The 21,863-nt window shown below is 39.7% G+C and overlaps 1 protein-coding gene across 5 annotated transcripts in view; it reads right to left on the reverse strand.

Annotated features, from left to right (window-relative positions):
- The window catches only part of SON (SON DNA and RNA binding protein), a 31,054-nt gene that overhangs the window by 4,453 nt on the left and 4,738 nt on the right, over nt 1-21,863 (reverse strand). For 2 of the 5 annotated variants that reach the window (XM_055420954.2, XM_055420961.2), the window contains exons 3-8: nt 15,817-21,732; nt 14,366-14,526; nt 12,311-12,457; nt 11,955-12,143; nt 4,787-4,897; nt 3,641-3,757 (exon numbers count right to left, since the gene is read on the reverse strand). In XM_055420954.2, coding sequence (XP_055276929.2) covers nt 3,641-3,757; nt 4,787-4,897; nt 11,955-12,143; nt 12,311-12,457; nt 14,366-14,526; nt 15,817-21,732 — 6,641 coding nt within the window. Of the gene's footprint in view, nt 1-212; nt 293-3,640; nt 3,758-4,786; nt 4,898-11,043; nt 11,855-11,954; nt 12,144-12,310; nt 12,458-12,621; nt 14,136-14,365; nt 14,527-15,816; nt 21,733-21,863 lie in introns of those variants that run through there. The other 3 variants (XM_055420970.2, XM_055420978.2, XM_055420986.2) reach the window with 3 other exon arrangements.

A 21,863-nucleotide genomic window follows, 5' to 3' on the forward strand; every position in this document is an offset into this window, starting at 1 on the left:
AATAGTTTGAGCACTGAGGAAGCATACTGTTATCATCCAAAGCTTTTTCCCCCATTCTACTGTAAGTATAAATATTTTACTTAGAAAATCCCTATGAAGCAAAAAGATAACACATACAATACCCTGTAATTAAACCATACTGAATTTGAATTCTTTTAAAACCTAGCTGGATGTTAAAAGACTTTTAAAAAACTCCTTAAACGTTTACATACCTAGGCCTCGGTAGCAGCAGTGTTGTGAATAGTAGGGCTGGCACTGACCGGGGCAAGAAGACAGCTACAAGGATTTGGCCCTGAAACAAGTTTCCATACAGAGGGGTGAAAGTTCACAGGTTATTCTGTGAACAATCATCTCTCTTGTATCCAACCCACTGAACCATAATTTCCATCAAAGCAGCAAACCACTTAATGTCATACGATGCACAATACTATATACATTAGCATGGTCAACAGTCAATTGTTTTCACACATTAAGAAATAAATGATGCCTCTTTTTAAAGGGCATCCATGTATATGTAACAAACGACTGAATTCTACTGTTGATCTTCATGGTCATTTTTTAAACATTTAAAATATAATCTCCAAATCATGTATTGTTTCCCCTTGTTATTAAGTATTTTAGATTTACATTCTCTAGCAAATGTTAAGCAGAAGTCATTTAACTTATCAACAGAGGGAGTCAAAAATTTTGGTAGCTCTGGACACAGTATAATCACTTCCTCTACTGATAAGTTACTACTAAATTTTTAATTTTGGTTTTACACAGTAGTAAAACTGTATACTCCCCCCACCCCAGCTATTTAATTATAAGCTGGGGAGAAAACATGCCAATGGTATGACATGCCAATGGTATGTGACTAGACATTAAGTTCAACAAGGTGCTCTGATGGAAGGAGGCAGCTGTGGAGGTAAAAACATAGCCCTGGTTCAGTTCCTTATGTGGTGCAGGCCATGCAGTGTTGATGTAGAGAGAAAAGTTAGCTGATGCTTGGGTACCAACTGCCTTGTTTCTACACACCTAGAATGACTTTTACTTACTTTCAGGTTCATCCGCCCCTCTTTTCCAGGAAACACTCCTAAAAAAAAGGGCAACCTTGCAGAGTATAACACAAATCCCCAAATAACGCAGGTTTCCGACTTTGTTTCTGTTCTCTATTAATCTTCAAATGTTTCTTTACACCAGGGTGTATATACAGTTCAACAAAAAGCTAATTAATCTAGTAAGACTACAATAGTAAACAATATTCATCAGGTCATGTCCAAATAATTTCAGAAAATAAAGGTTCTTTCAAATCAATAACCATTCGAATTTTTTCTTACTATGAATAGAACTCACTCCTTTTCATCTAAAAGTATACTGCAGCAAACGAAACCAAGAGTATGGAGAATGCTGGCATTCCCTGTAGTCCTTAACACTAAGAGGGTGCAGCCCTACAGCAAGGCAAAAGAACACCATATGAATGAACATTTGAGAAGTTTGTGATATTTGACCACGAAGATGAGATAAGTGGCCTAATGACTTTGTCCATGTTTTTGCTCAGTTTTCTGAGTAGAACGTTCCTGCCTCAATTGCTAATAGCAGCATGTATTTTTCCATCAACACACAAATAGAAGTTTCCTGAAAGCACTTTCTGTAATTATTCAAAAATTTGGTGTGATAAATGAACTCATCTTTATCTTGTGGTAACTCATCAAATATGATCTACAGCTACATTTTAAATGATGTAAATAATTTAAAATCTGCCAACTATCTACAAGGACTAGCAATCAAAAAGAAAAAGGAAAGTTTATGAGGAACCCAATTTAATCATTTTTGAAAGTTATGTGATGTTTAGAAGTCTTTAGCAATATGTATCAGAACTTCAATGTACAAATGAAGACTAGCACTTTGCAATGGAATCACATTCTTAAGTTCCTACCTAGTAATGTACATGACTATTTAATTATTATGTGCATAAACACCCATAAAAGCTTCAAGTCTAACTTTCTGAAATATGGAGTACTCAGCTTCACCATTAGCTAGTATTAAATTAAAATTGTTAAAGAAATTTATGTACATTTATAATTACTCCCAATGAGATGAAAGCCATTTTTCAAGCACTACATGAATCATATTCATATTTTAAATACTGCAATTAGTCCAAAATTAATTTTGCTAATTTTCATTTTTTCCAACACCAACCCCTAGTAAACTACGTTCATCTTTTAACCAATCTATGTACTCAGTATATCATACATATTAGTGCAACTATCCTGCCGCTCCAAAAGAGGGGGGCAGGCAAAGTAAGGGTGTGCTTTATATTAATTTGTTAATAAGATCACCAGAGATAATGCTATCAAAATTGAAAAAGAAATGTTATGAGATTAAAAGGTCCAAAGCAACCAAAAATCTGATTTTTCAGAAAAAATCAGCTCATTCACTGGCACTCAGCAGTTTTCTATTACCCATGACATTACACTGATCACCACCCCGCGAGGCAGTTAAGAAGGCACTTGGAAACTGAAATTCCAAGTAATTACTTGCCACGATCACAACAGGAGTCAGGAGTACAGCGCGATTAAGAAACCTTCCCAATCCGTTAGACCAGGCAGCCTCCCTGTTTCAGCACTGCTATGCTGCCAGTACTCCTGAAACAAAGTTCCCCATCACCCATCCAACCAAGCCACATCCCTTCGCCAGAACCCATTTCTTCAGAAAGCCCTTCGTAACCACCTAAGACTCCCCCAACAATGAGGCAGCCGTAGGTGGAGTTCACATGTCTCACTGCAGGAATCTGAAACCAGGAGCACCTACATCTTCACAGCACGAGGCGTCCGTCCTCTCCCTTGCATTTACGCCTTACATATCCTGTTTTTTCACGGAATCAGTAGTTCTCAAACTGAACCTGTGGATCACCAGAGGCCACCAGGGCCTAAATGGTGGTCCACAGATCGTCTTCTCCACCCCCATCCCAGCCAATTTCGCCACCCTTCAGCACCGCCCACCCCACATTTCAGCCATCCTCCCCCATCCTTCTAGTCCCCTGGCAAGACCACCACATGCAGCGCTGACAGGGGGGCTCCCAACCACTTGCTGTAACCAAGAGCTGATAACCACATGGACCTGGGGCTGGAGGTCACAGGACTAGAGGCCAAGGGCGCTTACAGGAGGGACGGGCACTAAGGAAGGGGGGAAGAAGGGCAAGGGAATAAAGGAATGGAAAACCAAGTGGCAGAAGGTTCTTGGGGGCAGTGATTCACCAAAAATGAACCTGTAATAAAGTATCCCATGATGAGAAAAAATCTGAGAACCACTGCTTTGAAACCATAAGATCAGTTGTCCAACAGGAACTGCAGAATATTCTGAACAGCCACTGAGATACACTGTTAGCATTCAAAACACAGTTTAAAAACCACCCCCACAAAACCCAGGAGCAGCAGGATATAAACTGAGTGGCTCTTGAGCCGTATTTATACGTTAGCCATTCTCTCAGGGATAGATCAATCTTCAGTGTCCATCCTGAAGTATATATACACATAGCAAATTTACTCAATGAACTTTAGTTAAATTCACTGGCTTCTTTGTGCATTTTTAATAAAACATTTTCTTAAAATTTTTAACTTTGTACATGGACACTTTTGTATGTGCATATGTTGTGTACCTTTTTAATCCAGGCTTGGGCACCAGTATTGGCCAACTGTTCTTGTGTCAAAACCTGTACTCCTGTACTTCCTGTGAACTGGCCGGGAATAGAGTTCAGCTGAGCCCAGGCATCAATCTGAAGAAAAAAGGCCTCAATTAAGTAAAATTACTTCTCTAGTTAAAATGCCACTGGTATTAATTCTCTAAATGAAATGGTTTATTTGGTTCCCACAAAGACTAAATAACAGACTTAAATATTTAACTTTAAAATATATATATACTGAATTTACTATATCTTTAAAACTATTTTCTTAAGCATTCCAAAGCAATTCAGTAACCGTTCAGTGGATCCTATTAATAATAACAAATTTTAAATATATATCTAACAACTGAAAAGCATGGCTGTGATACTTGTTCTTCAAAATATCACACAGATACATGAAAATATACAGAAAATTGTTCCCATGGTGAAGGATCCTTGCCCTCCTTACATATCTCATAAACGCATGATAATAAATGTTGATAGCCTCAATTTTTAATTACTTTTTCTGAAGTGTTATACATCAAAAATCAATTCAGGATACACACTTAAAACATAATATAGGAAACTGGTCACTCAAACACTGTGATGGTTAAAGAATTACTTGTCGTTCATTCAAAGTATATTTACTGAACACCTGGAACTGTCAGGCAGTATTTTCTATTTGTCTGAACATGTACTTACTGTCCCCAATATTTACCATAGAAAGAGGATGTATGGAGCAGCTGTCCATTGTTAAAAACACAGACTAGATTCAGACTGTGTAGGTTCAGATCCCAGTTCCCCTACTAATATTGTGACCTTGGGACTCACTTAGCCACTCTAAATGCAAACTCAAATGTCTCACAAGGCTATTACGGGCACTTAGCTACTATTTTTATATATTTGATTACAAACTCTATGAGGGCAGGTAATTTTTTCTATTTTTATGCTCTCAAATAATTCCTGCCCCATAGTACACGATATTTACTGAATAATCAAGCCCCTAATCACTTTCACTTAAAGAAAGCTTGCTAGATAAATGATTTTCAAAGACCTACACGTCAACAGCATGCCACAGAGTTTACTTATGTCACAACCTTCTAGTTAGTGAAGTATCATTTAGGCATTAAAACCACAACATACCCGTTCCTGAGCACGATTTAACATGCTCATAGCTTCAAGGTCAAATGCATTCTCGCTGAGTCTTTTCTGAGCAAGTGCCCGTTCACTCATTGCTGTAGAGATGTCCACCGGCTAAGAAAGAAAACATAGATAATTATCTCAAATAACCAAAGACTCCCTAAATTATGAAGAATGCTCACATCTTTAGTTGCTTCATGTCAAAATCCAAAGTTTTATATAAAATTCTGTATATACAAATATATAAAAATGTGTATATATATATAATTTTGTAAAGCAGGGAGAAGACTCTAAAAGGAGAATAACCTTGGAAAATAGAAACAGGTTGTTTAAGGTAAGTTATCAGGCAGCAGATAACTCAATCCAAAATCCAACTGCTTCCTTATTTTCTACTACATCAAACTACAATCATAGAAAGTTTCATGAAGAACTTCTCTCACCTTCCCTAACAAAATAATCATTGGAGTTTTCATTTTATCCTGCTTCTCAGCACAGCCCTCAGAGGCAATAAGCAAGGTTCTTAAATAAGCAAGCAGAAAACCACTGCCATGTCAAAGACCGTTCCTTTACTGATGTCTGCACATTTTCACCTACTTGTGGTTGTTCATTAAGTCTGATACAAATAACTCAGCTTCTTCAAAGAATATATTCATTATATATGGTCTTCAATTCATTAGTATGTGCACTGATGATGGAAGTTAGACTGTCTCTGTGGGGATGCACAAAAATTAAACTGGAACACTTAAAAGTATGTCTGAAATGCCTTAGGTCCACCTCTTCAGTGCTCAGGTTCTACCTGTAAAAAGCTTATGCTAAGCAGATGCAACTTAACTTTTTAAGAAGTTTCATTAATATCCAGGAAAACTTCAAGGATTATCTTTAGACCAAATGTCCTATTTACCAAATTTGTGGAAGGCTCAACCATAGAAAAAAAAAAAAAAATCAAGTATCTGATGCTTTTTAGTTCTCACATTAACAGCTCAAGATGATTTGTGTCAACTCACCAACTCTTAATACTTGTTTTTCTTCTAACACTGCTAAACCCATTAATATTTTCTGGTATCTCATCCAAGAAAATTTATTTTTGAAAATTGTTATCTGACATGGGAGGATTTTCCTAAATTCATATAAAAAGAATAGCAACTGCATGGATGTGACAAATAAAAGTCAGTTAAAATAAGTTTTTTTAAAAAGCCAAACTAAGGCAACCTGTAATTTGACTGTATAGTAGAATATGAAATACTTCTTTTAAAAACAAGACCTATATAATGACTATAGTAAATGACTATTAGAGAATAATTCTCATGCATAAGGATTACTAATCTTCCTTTTTCCTATCTTCACTATTCTTAGTTATCTTATTGAATCACTTAGTATCATTCCTTTAGCAAAATTAAAATTTTCTTCCACAAGGTACCAAAAAGTACAGGTTTCTAATATCTGCCGTCTTTAAATGAAAGCAAAATTAAATTGAATTCATTCTGTAATCAGACTGCTCACAGATCTCATTAATAAAAGATCCTAATTTCTTAATTAGTAAATTATCCACACTAACTGGAATATTTCTGGGGATATACAGGTAAAGGCATATTGAAACACTAAAAAACACAGTATGTTCACTTTTCACTTCTATTACAACTGTGATCACCTGCTGTGACTTTAAGTAGGAATCCAGATATTTTAGATAAGAATCACATTCCTTTTTGGCCTTAGGTATTTCGTAAACCTGTCAGGTAAGATGATGCAGTAATTTCTGGAGGCCCATTAAACATGTGTGAGATACTACTCTTTAACTTTGCCAGAGTTACTGTGGGTTTCATACTCGTCTACAAATCTAAGCAGTAGGGTATTTAGGTATAAATAATAGGTTTTTATTCTAAAAAGCTGAAATTCAAAGGAGATACTAGGGAAAATGTACCTACCCACCACTAAGTCAAGCTCTGATCCCCCAATTTCTAACTGTAAATTAGCCATAAAAATGTAGTTAAGATGGCTCTGAAAATTCCAACTTTCCTAAAATAAAATTACTTCTTCCCAACTGGAAAGCAAATTAACATACCTATCTGTGACTTCATTCTTCTGAAGACACTTTTTATCTTCATACTTTTTTCTCTTTTAACCTTTATTAAGCAAGCAGGTAACCTAAATACCTCATCATTTATCCTCAGGATGAAACTTCATTCAAATCTCAGTATTTTATGTTAAATTCACATCTCACTCTGAAAGGAACTTTTATTTATTTAAATAGTATTTAATATAGCAACATTGAGATTTAGTATAAATTTAGATAAAATTACAACTAGTTTTTTTCCTAAAGTAATACAACTTCATTTATTCAACAGGCTTACCAAGTGAGCTGTAAGTTTGTGTCAAAACTTTATTAACAAATAGTAATTTGACTATTAATTTCATATTCATACTTTTTAATGTGAAGAAACATACCCAAAATAGAATCAATCAGGATTATTTAAATCTCTTAAGAATCCTCAAGAGTTTATATCAAAAAGCATATATCCAAGTTGCCAGGATAACTCAGAATATGCAATAAAAAACCAACTATAATTCTCAAAACATTAATATTCAAAGACAGACAAAAGTTCTGAATCAGTATTAAAAGACTCATAAAACATCATAGCTACCCTTTAGAGCAGCACTGCCAACAACTTTTACAGTGAAAGCTAATGAGCACTTGAAATGTGCCTAGTGCAATTAAAGAACTGATTTGTCTGTGGCTCAATGACTACTGTATTGGACTGCATAGGATTTGTATGTGTATATATAAAGCATATAGTAACTACTGGAAAAGGAAAACGGCAACCCACTGGTGTCTTCTTGCCTGGGAAGTTCCATGGACAAAGGAGCCTGGCAATGTGCAGTCCATTGGGTCGTTAAGAGTCATACACAACTATACCACCACTTCCAGACTATAATACACATAGCAGAGTTTGAGTCTTAATGTTGCTCAAAAACAGTTAAGTGTGAAAGGTACCAATATTATGCTAAAAGTTTTAGAATGCTAAAAAGTCGGCGGGGGTGGGGGGGGGCCAGGAATTATCTTAAACCCTGCAGAACACTATTATCAAGCTATCATCAACAAAGCAAATTTATTTCCACTAATACACAACAGACCTTCTATGTAATGTGTAGTAATTCTATATGTCATGATGGGGGGAAATGTTTTATTTCCTTCTCTCTAGGGCTTGTTCTAAAAGGTGAAATCCACATAAAAAGAGTATCCTAAATTATTATTCCAATTCACACAATAAAAACCTGTCCAAGTTATTTCAACCCTCTACTTCAGCAACACAGCAGATTACTATTTCTGTAACCTAAAATGTTGTCAGGACTAATAAAACACTAACATAATTGACACTGTAATATGCATTTCACAACCTAAGTTATTAACTGTGCATCTTCATCTTATTTTAAAAATCCTTCTAAGTCAATTTACCTTCCCCCTGTGTTAACCCAACTGTTTACATAAATAGAACAATTATCTTAAATAATTCTTAAAAAGTCAATGGAAGGCTATAAAAGAACTAATAAGAATTATTAAAAAGTGGTCATTCAGGTAAGGAAAAATTAGTACCTGTAAAAGGCAAATTACTTTCTACACAAGAAATTGCAGGTATCTCCAATTAAAAGATGATATAAAAGGAAATTTTTAAGTAAAGAGAGAAAGAAAAAGCACCTAGCCTGCATACGAAACATGATTTAAAATATTTAGCAAAAATTAATAAAACACAAAGTAAATGACAAGTATATAAACAAAAGCCACACTAAATACAGAATGCCTCAAGAGTTATATGGCTTGGTTTTAAAAACTGATTTATGAGTCTTTTTATTATTCACATAAAATTCTCTAGTGCAATTTTTAGTTTACTACATTTAAATGAATTGCAGTAACTGGAGGATTAGATAAACCGTTAAATGGTAAAGAAATTCCATGTTAATAACCTGGGAGAATCTACTAAAGAGAGAAGAATGAATAAAAAAGCTGTACGTAACACATTCTAGCACTGCCAAGACCTGTGTGTTTCATTTTCAATTAAAATTTTCATTTTACCACAATAACTCAGTTTTGTTAAACCTCAAAAATACAGAGTTCCTAACCATAAGGGAATTTTAGCTCCACTGGGACATGAAGTAAGGAAATTTTATGCCAGAAACTACACTTATATCCTCTACCAAGTAAGGCTTTGCTATCTTTATTACCGAGAATTAATGCCCCCAAAGGACAAGTTTTAAAATGTTTTCCAACACTTTTGATTTCATTGTTTATAAATCAAAATTCACACAAATATGATCAAGGTTCTGCAGTCACTCTTTACGGAGGATGATGCTGGTTGGCTTCTGGGTAGGAAGACGATGCTATGGCAGCAGAGCCCACAGTGTGATGAGTTGGTATTTCCATAAGATATGGATTTATGTTGATCCATCCACGTCTATCCACTCTTACTTATGTCAAAGAGCACTCATGTGCACAATTGGTGGGATTAAGGAATATAGCAAAGCTGAGATCAAATCTGTGATCTTTGCCTGAATGTTTTATGCTCACAACTAAAGAATCACAAATTCCAATTATATTTATTAAAATGAAAAAATAACAGGTAGAAAAATTCAAAGCTCTATTCAATTAAAATATTGACCATTTAAGAACTTTCCTTTTCTATATAAAATCTTTATTTCAACCCCTGACAGGGAATCAAGATTCAATGCTCCCATAAAATGTCACCAATAGTATTCTACAAACATTAGAATATAGAACATTAATCTTACTAATATACTTGTAAGATACAGCTAAATAACTAGAACTGAACATTTCATACAGTGAACACTTTCTTTAGATGTTCAATATTACTTCTAGGTAAAAGTACACAGACCTGAAAACAAAAGCAAATTTCTGTCCCTTCCTAAAATTTTGGGATTGTTTTTACTTGAAATTAAAGTTAACACTTATTTTTTAGTCTAATTGTCTCAGAAACTAGCTTAGAGTTCTGATATCATAGTTGTATATAATCTCCCCCACAGGAGAAATTGGCTTCATGAATAGAACTTTTTTTGTCTCCTGCTTTAATAAAAGGCTCCTTATTATAAAATCTTAATACCCACCTACTCCCCGCTCCCAGATGTCTTTGGAGTAATTCCCCCAACTTTTCATTCAAATTTGACAATCACTATTGATGACAGACAACCTAAGGCACCCCAGTTTCAGTGTTAAAAGACTGAAAACGGCTAAATAATGTAATATATATATATATACACACACACACACGTTTATATATAAACTCTTAATCAACAAGAACCATAATTACCAGGATTCACTAAGCATCCTCCCCATGTTCCACTGAAGTTCAATAGTTTTAGTCACTTATCTTCCCAGGAAAATCTTTTGGAATTATGCAATATTTATAGGGCTTCACCATGTTGGAAAATTTCTTTCACATAAATGTCTCTTTATGTTTCTGTTAAATGCTTAATGTTTAAGAAATTACTAAAAGCATGTGTATTAGAATTTCTAAGTCAGTCAGTTTAGCCCTCTTACCATGGTTTATACTCAGCTATTACTAGATTCAAGTCAGGTATAAATGTCAGTTAACCTTTTCCTCTTGAGATGTGCAGTAAGTAGCCTGATTTGCGAATCAGCAACTGAACTACTCCACTGGCTTCACTAAAAACTGTCCAAATAAGCTATTTATCTCTCCTTCACTGGTGATGGCGTACCTTACTTCAGTTGTTGAATCTCATGTAATTATCAACAGTGACTGGAAGTTGCACTGGCTAGTTATGTCCAGTGTCATTGTACAGAACGTGCTCTCTTTTCCAAATGCCACAGGTCAAAAACAAAAATACAAAAAAAAAAATGTCTCCTGTGAATAGCTCAGGGGAAAAAAATACTACCAAAGTTTCTGATTTGGGTTCTGTTCACTTCTAACTTTATAAACAGAATTTGTTTCTTTGTATTATCAGAGGTGTTTATTGGATGATGATGATATGGCCAATAAGGGGAACCTGTAGGTGAAGAGTACAGGTCTCTCTGGATCCACATATCCCAAAATAGCAAGGATAGGAACTGGGGAAAAATCCCTACACTGTACGGGCATCAGATATCTAGTCCAGTCCTTGGACAAATGTCTGGGTTTTGGAAACCAAGGGCAAGAGGTGATGACTAGTCTACTGTATCGTTTAAAACTCCCACCCCCCTAGTAAGTCTCCACCCTCCCAGATCCCCCAAGCGTGATTTTGCACAACAAGTTAAATAAAAGTAAACTGTTTATTAAAAGATACAGCAAAGGTACAGATACAGAGATACATACAAAGATACAGATATATATATATATTTACATATATATACAGTCTTGCTGTTTTCATGTGCACTATATTTAGCAGCACATTATTTAATCAGGCGGCATTTTAATGGGGCTGTTTTGACACTTGGCATTATTACTGCGTCATTTTGACAAGATACAACTATAGCCTCCTGGAAATTTCAAGGTGTGAATTCCACTTCTCCAACTTTTTAATAGTAGCAAAAAGGGGAAGGAGAAGGGAAATGGAGTACCAAGGCTGAGCATTAGGTTAAACACAAGAATTCAAAAGGGCCAAGGTAGCACACAGAAGGGGAAAATTATTAAAATTAAAGGCTATCTGACAAACAACCCAGAAAAATATGGTAAGAAACCATTATTTAAAGGGCAACAGGCTACGTATCCGAGATGCTCACATCAGCCTACAGGGACCTTTTCCAATCCAGGTCTTGTGTTGAACCTGAGGATCTGCCTCTATCTGCTCAAATCCCTCCACCCAATAAATTTGCTACCACCAAAATCTAGAGCTATAGAGCCTTGAAGCAAAACGGGAAGCTAAATAGTTGTACCTTGGGCTACCTTCCCACAAGTGCAAGGAGGGCCCAATGTTGGGTAGGGATGTGATAACACTGTTCTCTGCAATTCGATGCTTTTCACTTTGTGGCTTGGTTCCACAGAGTGAACTGCATCGAGTTACTGTCAAATGAGAAGCTGCGGGTTGTTTCATCTGTCGTCTAACCCGGCCCTGCCGTTTAACCCGGCCCTAAGAAGAGTGAAACAGAATCCAAATCAGATATAAAATAACAATAAAATGCATATTCAGGTATATAAAAGGAAAAATACATAATAGTCCTCTTACTTACCTCAGAGGGCAAATTGCTGCTGAAAACATTATCATCATCTTTGTTTTCTTCACCGTTTTTCTCTACAGGGACCCACTCTCCATAAACACTATCTGCTTCTTTTTTCCGATGTTGAGATCCAGATGATACAGGGAATTCTTTTGTTAATGTTACCTGGCTTTTTGGTGGAGTTGGCTTTGCTGCAGCAATCTGAAAACATAATGTTTTTCTTAATTAAAACTCAACAGATTTTCAACATAATCTGAAAATGACTATTTCTCACAGAACTTAAATTAAAAATTAAATATTATTTCAGTTTTACTTAAATAGTTCTACAAGTTGTGCTGTTTCACCAGTTTAGAAACATTAATACTCACATTCAGATTGAAAAAAATGGGTTTGGGTTCACTGAGTTTAAAGGGATGATGATAAAAAGGAGGTTCTTCTTCCTCTTCATCCGAAACATGCGGCTTATTCACTATTACATCATCATCTTCTTTACTCTGTGCAATCTGTTTGCATTTCTTAAAAAGTAAAAACAAACAAAAGATAAATCTTAACACTTCATGTAGAATTACACATAACTTCTTAAATCCAAAACCACATAGTCAACTTTCAAAAGCAAAGCAAGATTGATGACCGATTACAGCTGGCGACTTCGCTCACCACTTAAACACACCGCAGCTGGTCAGTCAGTTTCAGCGTTTATTGAGCACCTACCGTGTGCGGAGCACTGTACTGGGCGCTGTCCAGGGAGGACAAATGAAGTCAAAGACATGGTCCCTGCTCTCAAGGAGCTTACAGTCTACTTCAAGAGACGGGGCACACACACGAGATAACTGAGGAGCGCTTTTACAGAGCAACACAGTCTAACAAGTGCAAACTGAGATAACACAAACGGAGTACATAAGTGCTCAAACAACAAAAGCTTCAGCGAGAACAGAATCAGGCAGAATCTGATAATCAAGGAGTACTCCTTCAAAGTTTTAAGTGAGATTTTCATAGTTAAGAAAAAGGATTAGCAGGGAAAGGAAAAGAAAGTCACTCTATAATCAGGTAGTGGTAAAGAGGTGAGAGAAAACTTATTAAAAGGGATAAGAGGGCTGAAGATGAGGCTAACATATATAGGGAATCACTAAGTGTTCGTAAGGTTTTGGATAAGGAGCTTGGATTTGATAAGCAAGCAATAGAAGCCTTCACTAGGTCCTTAAACATAAAAAAATAAAAGTTGTAATTCATACTGTAGTAAATCTAAGGAAAGAGATTAAGACACTATGCAATCCCCAAATGTATGGCTAAATAAAATTTGAAACACTTGCAACTGGGCTAGATAATAGCATGTCTTTCCATAAATGTTTTATAGGTTGAGTGTCTAAAGGAACAGAACTCAAGGATGGATAAGGCATGATGGAGAGGGTGCAATGATGAGGTCTGACACATAAAGCAAAGTCAATTCCTCCTTGAGAAGCAAAGGAACAGACTCCCATTACCTGGCTTTATAAAAAGGTGAGAGTAAATTTGGGTGGACTTGTCTCTATACAAGCAGTAGAATTTATCATATCCCTTATCAATTGAAAATATTTTAATAGGATAAAAAGCTCATTTAGCCAAAAACACAGAGTATACCAAGCTTGTAACCAAGGGGAACAGAATATATTGACAGTGGCAGGCTGGCATAAGGCTAGCCAATAACAAGTTTCAATATCTGAAACAGTGTGGTATTTCTGGATCCTAGCAGCAATATTTCAGCGTCCTCCAAAAAAAAAAAAAACAAACAAACAAATTTTAATAAAACAAAGACAAAAAAAAGCCTCAATTGGAAAGATCAAATTCTTAAAAACAAAAATAACTGTGTTTAAAATATATATGTTACTGCCAAAACCCGAACCGCAGGAAGAACTGATAATGGCCGGCCATTATCACCAATGGCTGGTACCAAACAGCCAAAACCCGAAATGTCGATGCGAAAGAAGTTCCTTTCAGGCAATGGCCAGCTATTCTCATTAATTTCCAAGCTCCGGTGGCAAAAGATCATTTCTGAAGATTGTCTGTGTCTTTGCGTATATGCAGTACACTCGTGGCGATCAGTGAACGCGTCGTGAATGGAAACGAAACTGTAGGCGAGCTTCTGCGTGTTGCTCACTCAACACCTCCTCCATTCAAACGAACCGTCCCACTCCTCAGTCAGTTTGGCTTCTAAAACTGGAAAGCAAAAGTAATGGGAAGTAACTTTTAGCTAGCGGAGCTTAGCCATCCCGGATAATGGCCTGCTAAACAGAGCTTCTGCCGCTGCCACGTCTGTATTTCGGGTTTTGGCCACTCGGTGCCAGCCATTATCAGTTCAGCCCACAATTCAGGTTTTTGGCACGCTCCAGAGTCAACATCACTGGAGTAATCCATTTAAGAATGAAAACAAATTCTGTCTAGCTTACCTCAGTTAGTTCTTCTATAGTAGCTCCTCCTGACTTTTTAGCAACTTTCTCTTCTATTGTAGGTGGAGGTGCAGGCTTTAGGTTTGGTGGTAAAGGAACACCAGCCTTAGCACACATGGCAGCTGCATTAGCTTTGGCTATTTCAAGTAACTGAGCCTTATCTGCAAGAGGAAAAATACAAAAAGCAGTTTTCCTGAAAGGCTATGCGTTTTATATTATCTAATGTTTCACATGCTAAAAAAATTAAAGGCATCAATTTTCTGCCCAAACTTACAGCTGTGACGAAATCACTCTTTGGCTCAAAGATGTGAAGAAATAACAAAAATGCCTCATATTTAAAAATGAATTAAGTCCGTATTTAGCTTCCCACTCAAACACTATACAAAACAGCTCAACTACACACCTATAATAATCACCGTTACACACGCTAAGTCACACACCTGCCAAAGCCTACTTGATTTTCCAAAACTATTGTGCCCCTTAAATTACTCTCCTTCTAAATCTCTTAATAACATTTTAAATCTCTTTGAGCCCAGTTTCAAAACTGCCACCGTTTCAAAGTAACAAGTTTTAAGTTAGAAGTTAACATTCCTCTACACCGTGCTTCCAAAGCTAATCTGTACCAGTAATTACAGCAATCATCACATTCTACTCTTAGGCCGTTTCACTACTTGGTAAAAGAGACATACATGCATTTTATCTGTGTCTCTTATACTAGCTCATAATCTTTATGTTTTTTTAATAAAAAAGAACTCAAAAACCATCTGTTGAACTGAATCAATTCTCCCTTAGGGTTCTGTCGAGGGCTTTTTCTTTAGACTACTCTGACCTGGAAATGTCCAATCTACTGGGATAATGACAAATTATCCACTATTTTATTATCAGTAGTCATACATTATCCATCAAGTTTTAGTCCCCTCTGCACACTTGAAAAACCAGGAAATATTAGAACACTTCATTTTTTAAAATTAAGACAGACTGAAATCACTAACTCCCCACATGCTAAACTCCCTACTCACTTACATTACCCATTATACCAATCAGAATTATCTTCACAAACATTTAACAGTTCTATATGCCATTTTAAGACATGTAACTATTTAAAAAAGAAATGTCTGACTTTAGGCTTATTTGCAAGAACCTATGTTGGAATAATTACAGTAACAACACTTAATTGAACTTCTACTTGCCATTTTTAGTTATGGTATATGGTTCAAGCAGAAAGAAAACATTCAAGTATGGAAATACTTTGGTTCTAAAGTACTCCAAAGCAAATCTTTTAAAGCTAATTATAAATGTACTTATTCCCACATTTTCTAAACAGAAACTAATTACAAAAACTTAAAGATAGAAATATTTATCCTAATAACCCCCGATATTTCATTAAACTCACAGAAAAAAATTCAGATTCAAATCATTCTTTAATACCATTAAATTTTTAAATGACTCACTCAAATCTGTGAGACGTTTAGGTGATCTGCCTCTTTCTGAAGACCTGGATCGTTTGCGACGGATTGGAGACCTGCTAAACCTTCTTCTCAAGGGTGTTCGTGATCGCCGTAATCTGACTGGTGATATACTGAAGCTTCGTCTTCTTACCACAGATCTTGATCTTCTCCGACGGCTCGGGGTACGGCTCCGTCGACTCGGGGTACGGCTCCGTCGACTCGGGGTACGGCTCCGACGACTTGGGGTACGGCTCCGTCTGCTAGGCGTGCGGCTCCTTCGGCTCGGGGTGCGGCTCCGTCGGCTTGGGGAAATGCTAAAGCTCCTTCTCCCCCCGGATCTGGATCTTCTCCTACGACTTGGAGTATGACTCCGGCTCCGACGACTTGGGGTGCGACTTCGAGCTCTACCTGTTTTCCGGTTATCCCTGGAACTTGATCTTTTTCTTTTTCTTTCCCTGGACTTGGATCTGTGCTTTGGAGATCTTTTGCGCTTCTCTTTTGATACAGATCGCCTTCCTCTAGACTTTGATCTTGACCTGCTGCTCCTCCTCCTGCGTCTTGATCGTGACCGAGAACGTGTTTGAGAGCGATGAGACTTGGACTTAGATGATCTCTTCCTTGCCCTAGAACGAGACTCACTGGTGCGCTTTCGCGATTTATGTTCAGAAGACTTGGAACGTTTACTTCTCGACCTTAATGAAGAGTCTCTTTTCTTCTCTTTTTCGCCTTTGTCACGGTTCTTATTTTTCTTGCTTTTTTCATGTGTGTCCTTAACTTTTACAAAAATTTCATAATCATCTTTTTCCTCTGAAGATGACTCTGAAGCTCTTTCTGGTATACTAATTACAACTGGACTGGCAGCAGATTTATCCCGTTCCACCTCACTCGAAAGTAAAGGTCCTTCAATACCAGCTCTAAGGCTTGTAAGACGTTCCATGTCCTTAGGAAGTAATGGTCTCACTAAATCAGCTTCATTAATATCATCAATGCTAGCAGGAAATCCTGAATCAGACAATATCTCTTTAGTAGAGAGAGATACTTCTTTATCTTCACTACTTTCTTTAGGACTGACAGCAGCTGCTAACATCTGGTCACTCTCCTGTACAGGTAATGATCCTTCTGCATCCTTGTTGATGAAATTATTAGATAAATCAGGATGAATGTCTTTAGCAGGCAAAGGTCCCTCTATGTCAGCTTCACTACCACCACTGGGGCTGGTGGAAATTACCATGTCATGTTCAGTATCTTGAGTAGTTAAAGATACTTCAACATCATATTTACTAACTGAACTGAGAGCAGATGCTGTGCCAAATTCAAGATCCTTACCAGTTCCCACTGCTTCAGGTTCAAGAACAAGGGGACCAAAAGAAGACAGAGTTCCTCCTAGCTCGGTTTCACTAACACTAGGACAGGTATCCAATACTGTGCATTGTTTAGTCTCACTGGTAGGCAAAACTGTCTCTTCACCAATTTCACCAACAGCGCCAGTGCTGGCAGCAGACGCTGTGCTACGTTCCATCTCTTGAGCAGTTAAGTGATTATTTATATTAAGGTCTGTTTTTATACAATTTTCAGTTTCATTAGAGCCACTCTTCAGGAGTCCTTCAGCACGTGGCTCTTCATCTGAATGCATGGCTATCTCCTGCATGCCAATCTCTGAAGCAATATTTTGATCACCAGATAGTAAATTTATTCCTTTTATAACACTAGACTCTAATATTACTGGTGTAGACTCTACAACTGTCTCAGTTGGTATTACTTGAGTCTGCTCTGAGACAGTGACAGGAGGCTCTGAAATTGTCACAGTGGACTCCTGGACACAACTAGATGGTTCTGAAACAATCACATTAGGTTGAAGGATGGACACCACTGGTTCCAGGATAGGCACAGTAGGCTCCAGGGCAGAAACAACTGGCATAGGAACGGTCACATGCTCTGGCTCAGACAAGGCCAGGGGCTCTGGGACAGCCTCAACTGGTGGGTCCAGAACAGCTACAGCTGGAGGATCCTGGATAGTCACACCTGGAGGGTCTAGGACAGCCTCAGTCTGTGGCTCTGGGACAGCCATGGTTGATGTCTCTGGAACAGTCACAGCTGGGTGCTCTGCAACAGCCACAGATGGCAGCTCTGAGACAGCCATGGCTGGCAGATCTACAGTGCTCTGTGATGGCTCTGCAACAGGTACTGCTGGCTCCAGCAGAGACATAGATACCTCTGAGGCAGTCTGTCCTGAAACCCTCACGGAATCGTAAGTTTCTGCTGTCTCTGACGTAACAGAAGGCTCTGATGTTAACACAGTTGGTTCAGCTGATGTTGTGGGAGTTTCAGACATCATGTAAGTCACTGGTCTCTCTGCAACAATTTCATGCTCTTCTGCTACAGCAGCAGACTCTACAGGTGTTGACATAACTGAAGACTCTGGCTCTAGCGGTGGTTCTGGAACAGTCACGGCAGCCTCTGATGCTAACACTGAAGGCTCTGATGCTGACACTGAATAATTAGCAGTCACTGCCAAAGGCTCCGCAATCTCACTTTGACTCACAGGAGGTTCAGGCAGCGATACAGACTCTTCCGGAGGTAATGCTGGCACCTCAGCAGACCATGTATTTTCAGCTGTTAATGCTGCCTGCTCAGTGGCTAACACTGGACCCTCTGGTGGTTCCTCAGGAGGCAATGGTGGTGTCATTGGTGGCTCTTCAGGTGGCAATGGTGGCATTGTTGGAGGCTCTTCAGGAGGCAAAGGTGGCACCATATATGCCTCCGTGTATGTATCAGTGTAAGAATCGGTGTAAGAATCAGCTGCCATAGACATCATTGAACGATCAGCAGTATAAGATGACATCATAGATCGGTCAGCTGCAGAGTACGATGACATCATAGACCGGTCAGCAGCAGAGTATGACGACATCATAGACCGGTCAGCACCCATGGACATCATAGATCGGTCAGCCATTGGGGACATCATGGAGCGCTCGTAGGCTGACATCATAGAGCGTTCATAAGCTGACATCATAGAGCGCTCAGCCATAGGGGACATCATAGAGCGCTCATAGGCTGACATCATAGAGCGCTCATAGGCTGACATCATAGAGCGCTCAGCCATAGGGGACATCATAGACCGCTCATAAGACATCATAGAGCGTTCATAAGATGACATCATGGAACGTTCTGCAGCATAGGACATCATCATAGAACGTCTAGATGCTAACATCAGGGGTCTAGGTGCTAACCTATATGGCCTGGGAGCTATTCTATAGGACCTGGGTGCTATCCTATAGGGTCTAGGTGACATCCTATAGGGATCAGGAGTTAGTCTGTAGGGATCATGGCCCAATCTATATGGGTCCTGCCCTAACCTGTAGGCATCATGACCTAGCCTGTAAGGGTCATGACCTAACCTATATGGATCCTGAGCTAACCTGTAAGGATCCTGAGCTAACCTGTAGGGATCAGGAGATTTTGAACCCAACATAGCAGAATCTTGGGTACTAGATGCTAACATCTGGGCATCCATGGTACCAGACGCTAACATCTGAGCATCCATGGAGCCAGAAGCTAACATCTGAGAGTCCATAGTGCCAGATGCTAACATCTGGGAGTCCATAGAGCTAGTGGCTAACATCTGGGAGTCCATGGTGCTGGTTGCTAACATCTGAGAGTCCATGGAGCTGGTGGCTAACATCTGGGAGTCCATGGAGCTGGTGGCTAACATCTGGGAGTCCATGGAGCTGGTGGCTAACATCTGGGAGTCCATGGAGCTGGTTGCTAACATCTGAGAGTCCATGGAGCTGGTTGCTAACATCTGAGAGTCCATGGAGCTGGTTGCTAACATCTGGGAGTCCATGGAGCTGGTTGCTAACATCTGGGAGTCCATGGAGCTGGTTGCTAACATCTGGGAGTCCATGGTGCTAGAGGCTAACATCTGGGAGTCCATGGTGTTGGATGCTAGCATTTGAGAGTCCATGGTGTTAGACGCTAGCATTTGGGAGTCCATGGTGTTGGATGCTAACATATGGGTCTCCATGGTGTTAGAAGCTAACATATGGGATTCTTGGGCCATCAAGGGATCCACTCCTACTGTTACAGAAGTCTCCCCCACTAATGTAGTAGGCAGCTCCTGTGCTACCGTATTATAGGATTCCAGCGCTGTCGTCGAGGGCACCTCCAGGGACTGCGACACGGTCATCGTTGACAGCTCCGTTGTCACCACAGACTGAACAGAGATCTCCAGCGCCACAGTTGCCACAGGCTGCCCAGGCAACTCTGGCGCCCCAGGTTGCCCTGGCAACTCTAGCACCCCTGTTGCCAAAGGCTGCCCCAGAAGCTCCAGTGCTCCAGCTGCCCCAGACTGCCCTGAGAACTCCAGTGCCCCAGCTGCCATGAGCTGCCCAGGCAACTCCAGGGCCCCAGTTGCCACAGGTTGCCCCGACAACTCCAGCGCCCTAGTTGCCGAAGGCAGCCCGGGCAACTCTGGCACCCCAGTCACCGAAGGCTGCCCTGACAACTCCAGCGCTGTCGTTGCCACTGGCTGTCCTGGCAACTCCAGCACCATTGCTGCCTCAGGCTGCCCCAGCAACCCTGTTGCCGTTGTCACCTCAGGCTGCCCAGGATGTTCCACCGCTGTCATCCCCACAGGCTGCTCCATCTCTGTCGTCGTCACAGGTTGTTCGGTCAACTCCATTGCTACTGTTACCACAGGCTGCCCTGGCAACTCTACTGCTGTTGTCACCACAGGCAGCCCTGGCAACTCCTGTGCCATCACAGGTGGCTCTGGTACCTCCTGTGGTGGCTCCAACCCCATGGATGGTGCTGGAAGCCCTGACAATTCCTGTGACAACTGTGGCACTGATGTCACAGAGGGCCCCGCCAACTCAGGCACTGCTATCGCAGGGGGCCCTAGCAACTCAGGCACTGGGGTAGAAAGGGGCGCTGGCAAATCTGGCGCCGGGGTAGCAGAGGGCCCAGGTAACTCCAGCACTGGAGTCACAGGGGGCCCCTGCAACTCCGGCATGGAGGTCGCAGGTGGCCCCGGCAACTCCATCACTGAGGCCACCGACGACTCCTGCAGCTCCAACGCTGTGGTCTTGGGCAGCTCCAGCATCTCCTGTGGTCGTGTCATGGATGAATCTGCAATCTCTGATGGTCCCTCTACAGGCTGCTCTGGCAATCTTAGCACTTCAGTTGCTGACGACTCTGGAAAATCCATTGTTGTTGACGTGCTTGGCTCAAGGTGCACCTCAGCAGGTGTCTCTGATGACACAAGAGTTTCTGATAGCTCCAGCACTTTTGCTACTGGAGGCTCTAGCAACATGATCTTTGATGGCTCTGGAGGTGTGCTCTCCAAAGATTTCTGCACAGATTTCATCTGACACTCCACTGACACTGTTGCCACTGGCTCAGATGGCTTTAGCACTACTGCTGTAGTAGGCACTGGTGCTGCTGCAAAGGAATCCAGAATCTCTGCTGTGGATGGGTCCAGCATTACTGCCTCTGACTGCGCTGGGACTACTGACGTAGACGCAACTGACAGCTCTGTATGTTTTGCAGCTGGCTTCAGAGTTTCTAAGGTGTGTGGCTCTGAGACCTCCATCGAAACCACAGAAGGCTCAAGCACAACTGCGGGAGATTCACTGCTGTCAAATAGGCCAAATGCTCTTACAGAATGCTCCAGTGCCATCTCTGCAGGTTCAGAATCAAACTTCAAAAAGGAATCCGATTCTATGTTCCCATCATGATGTGATTTCGGCTTTGACTCAGATTCTTCTGACTGTCTTTTATACTTTTTCTCCTTTTCTTTCTTCTTTTTCTTCTTTTTATTTTTGTGCTTTTTATGCTTCTTTGACTTTTTGGTAGGAATTTCATCAGTAGGATCTGTCTGGACAGACACACATCTACTTTTTCTGGATGCCTCCTTCAAGTCTGAAATTAAGGAACATTAATTATGTCAAATATTCCCCAAGATAGATTTAGATAAATCATATAAACAATACCTAACATTCCATGTTAAGATACCATAAAACATCTCCTGTTAAATAATTTTCCATAAACCA

The sequence above is a fragment of the Moschus berezovskii genome, chromosome 1 (genome assembly GCF_049115385.1).
Source record: "Moschus berezovskii isolate FMDL1 chromosome 1, NW_MosBer_1.0, whole genome shotgun sequence".
Classification (NCBI taxonomy): Eukaryota; Metazoa; Chordata; class Mammalia; order Artiodactyla; family Moschidae; genus Moschus; species Moschus berezovskii.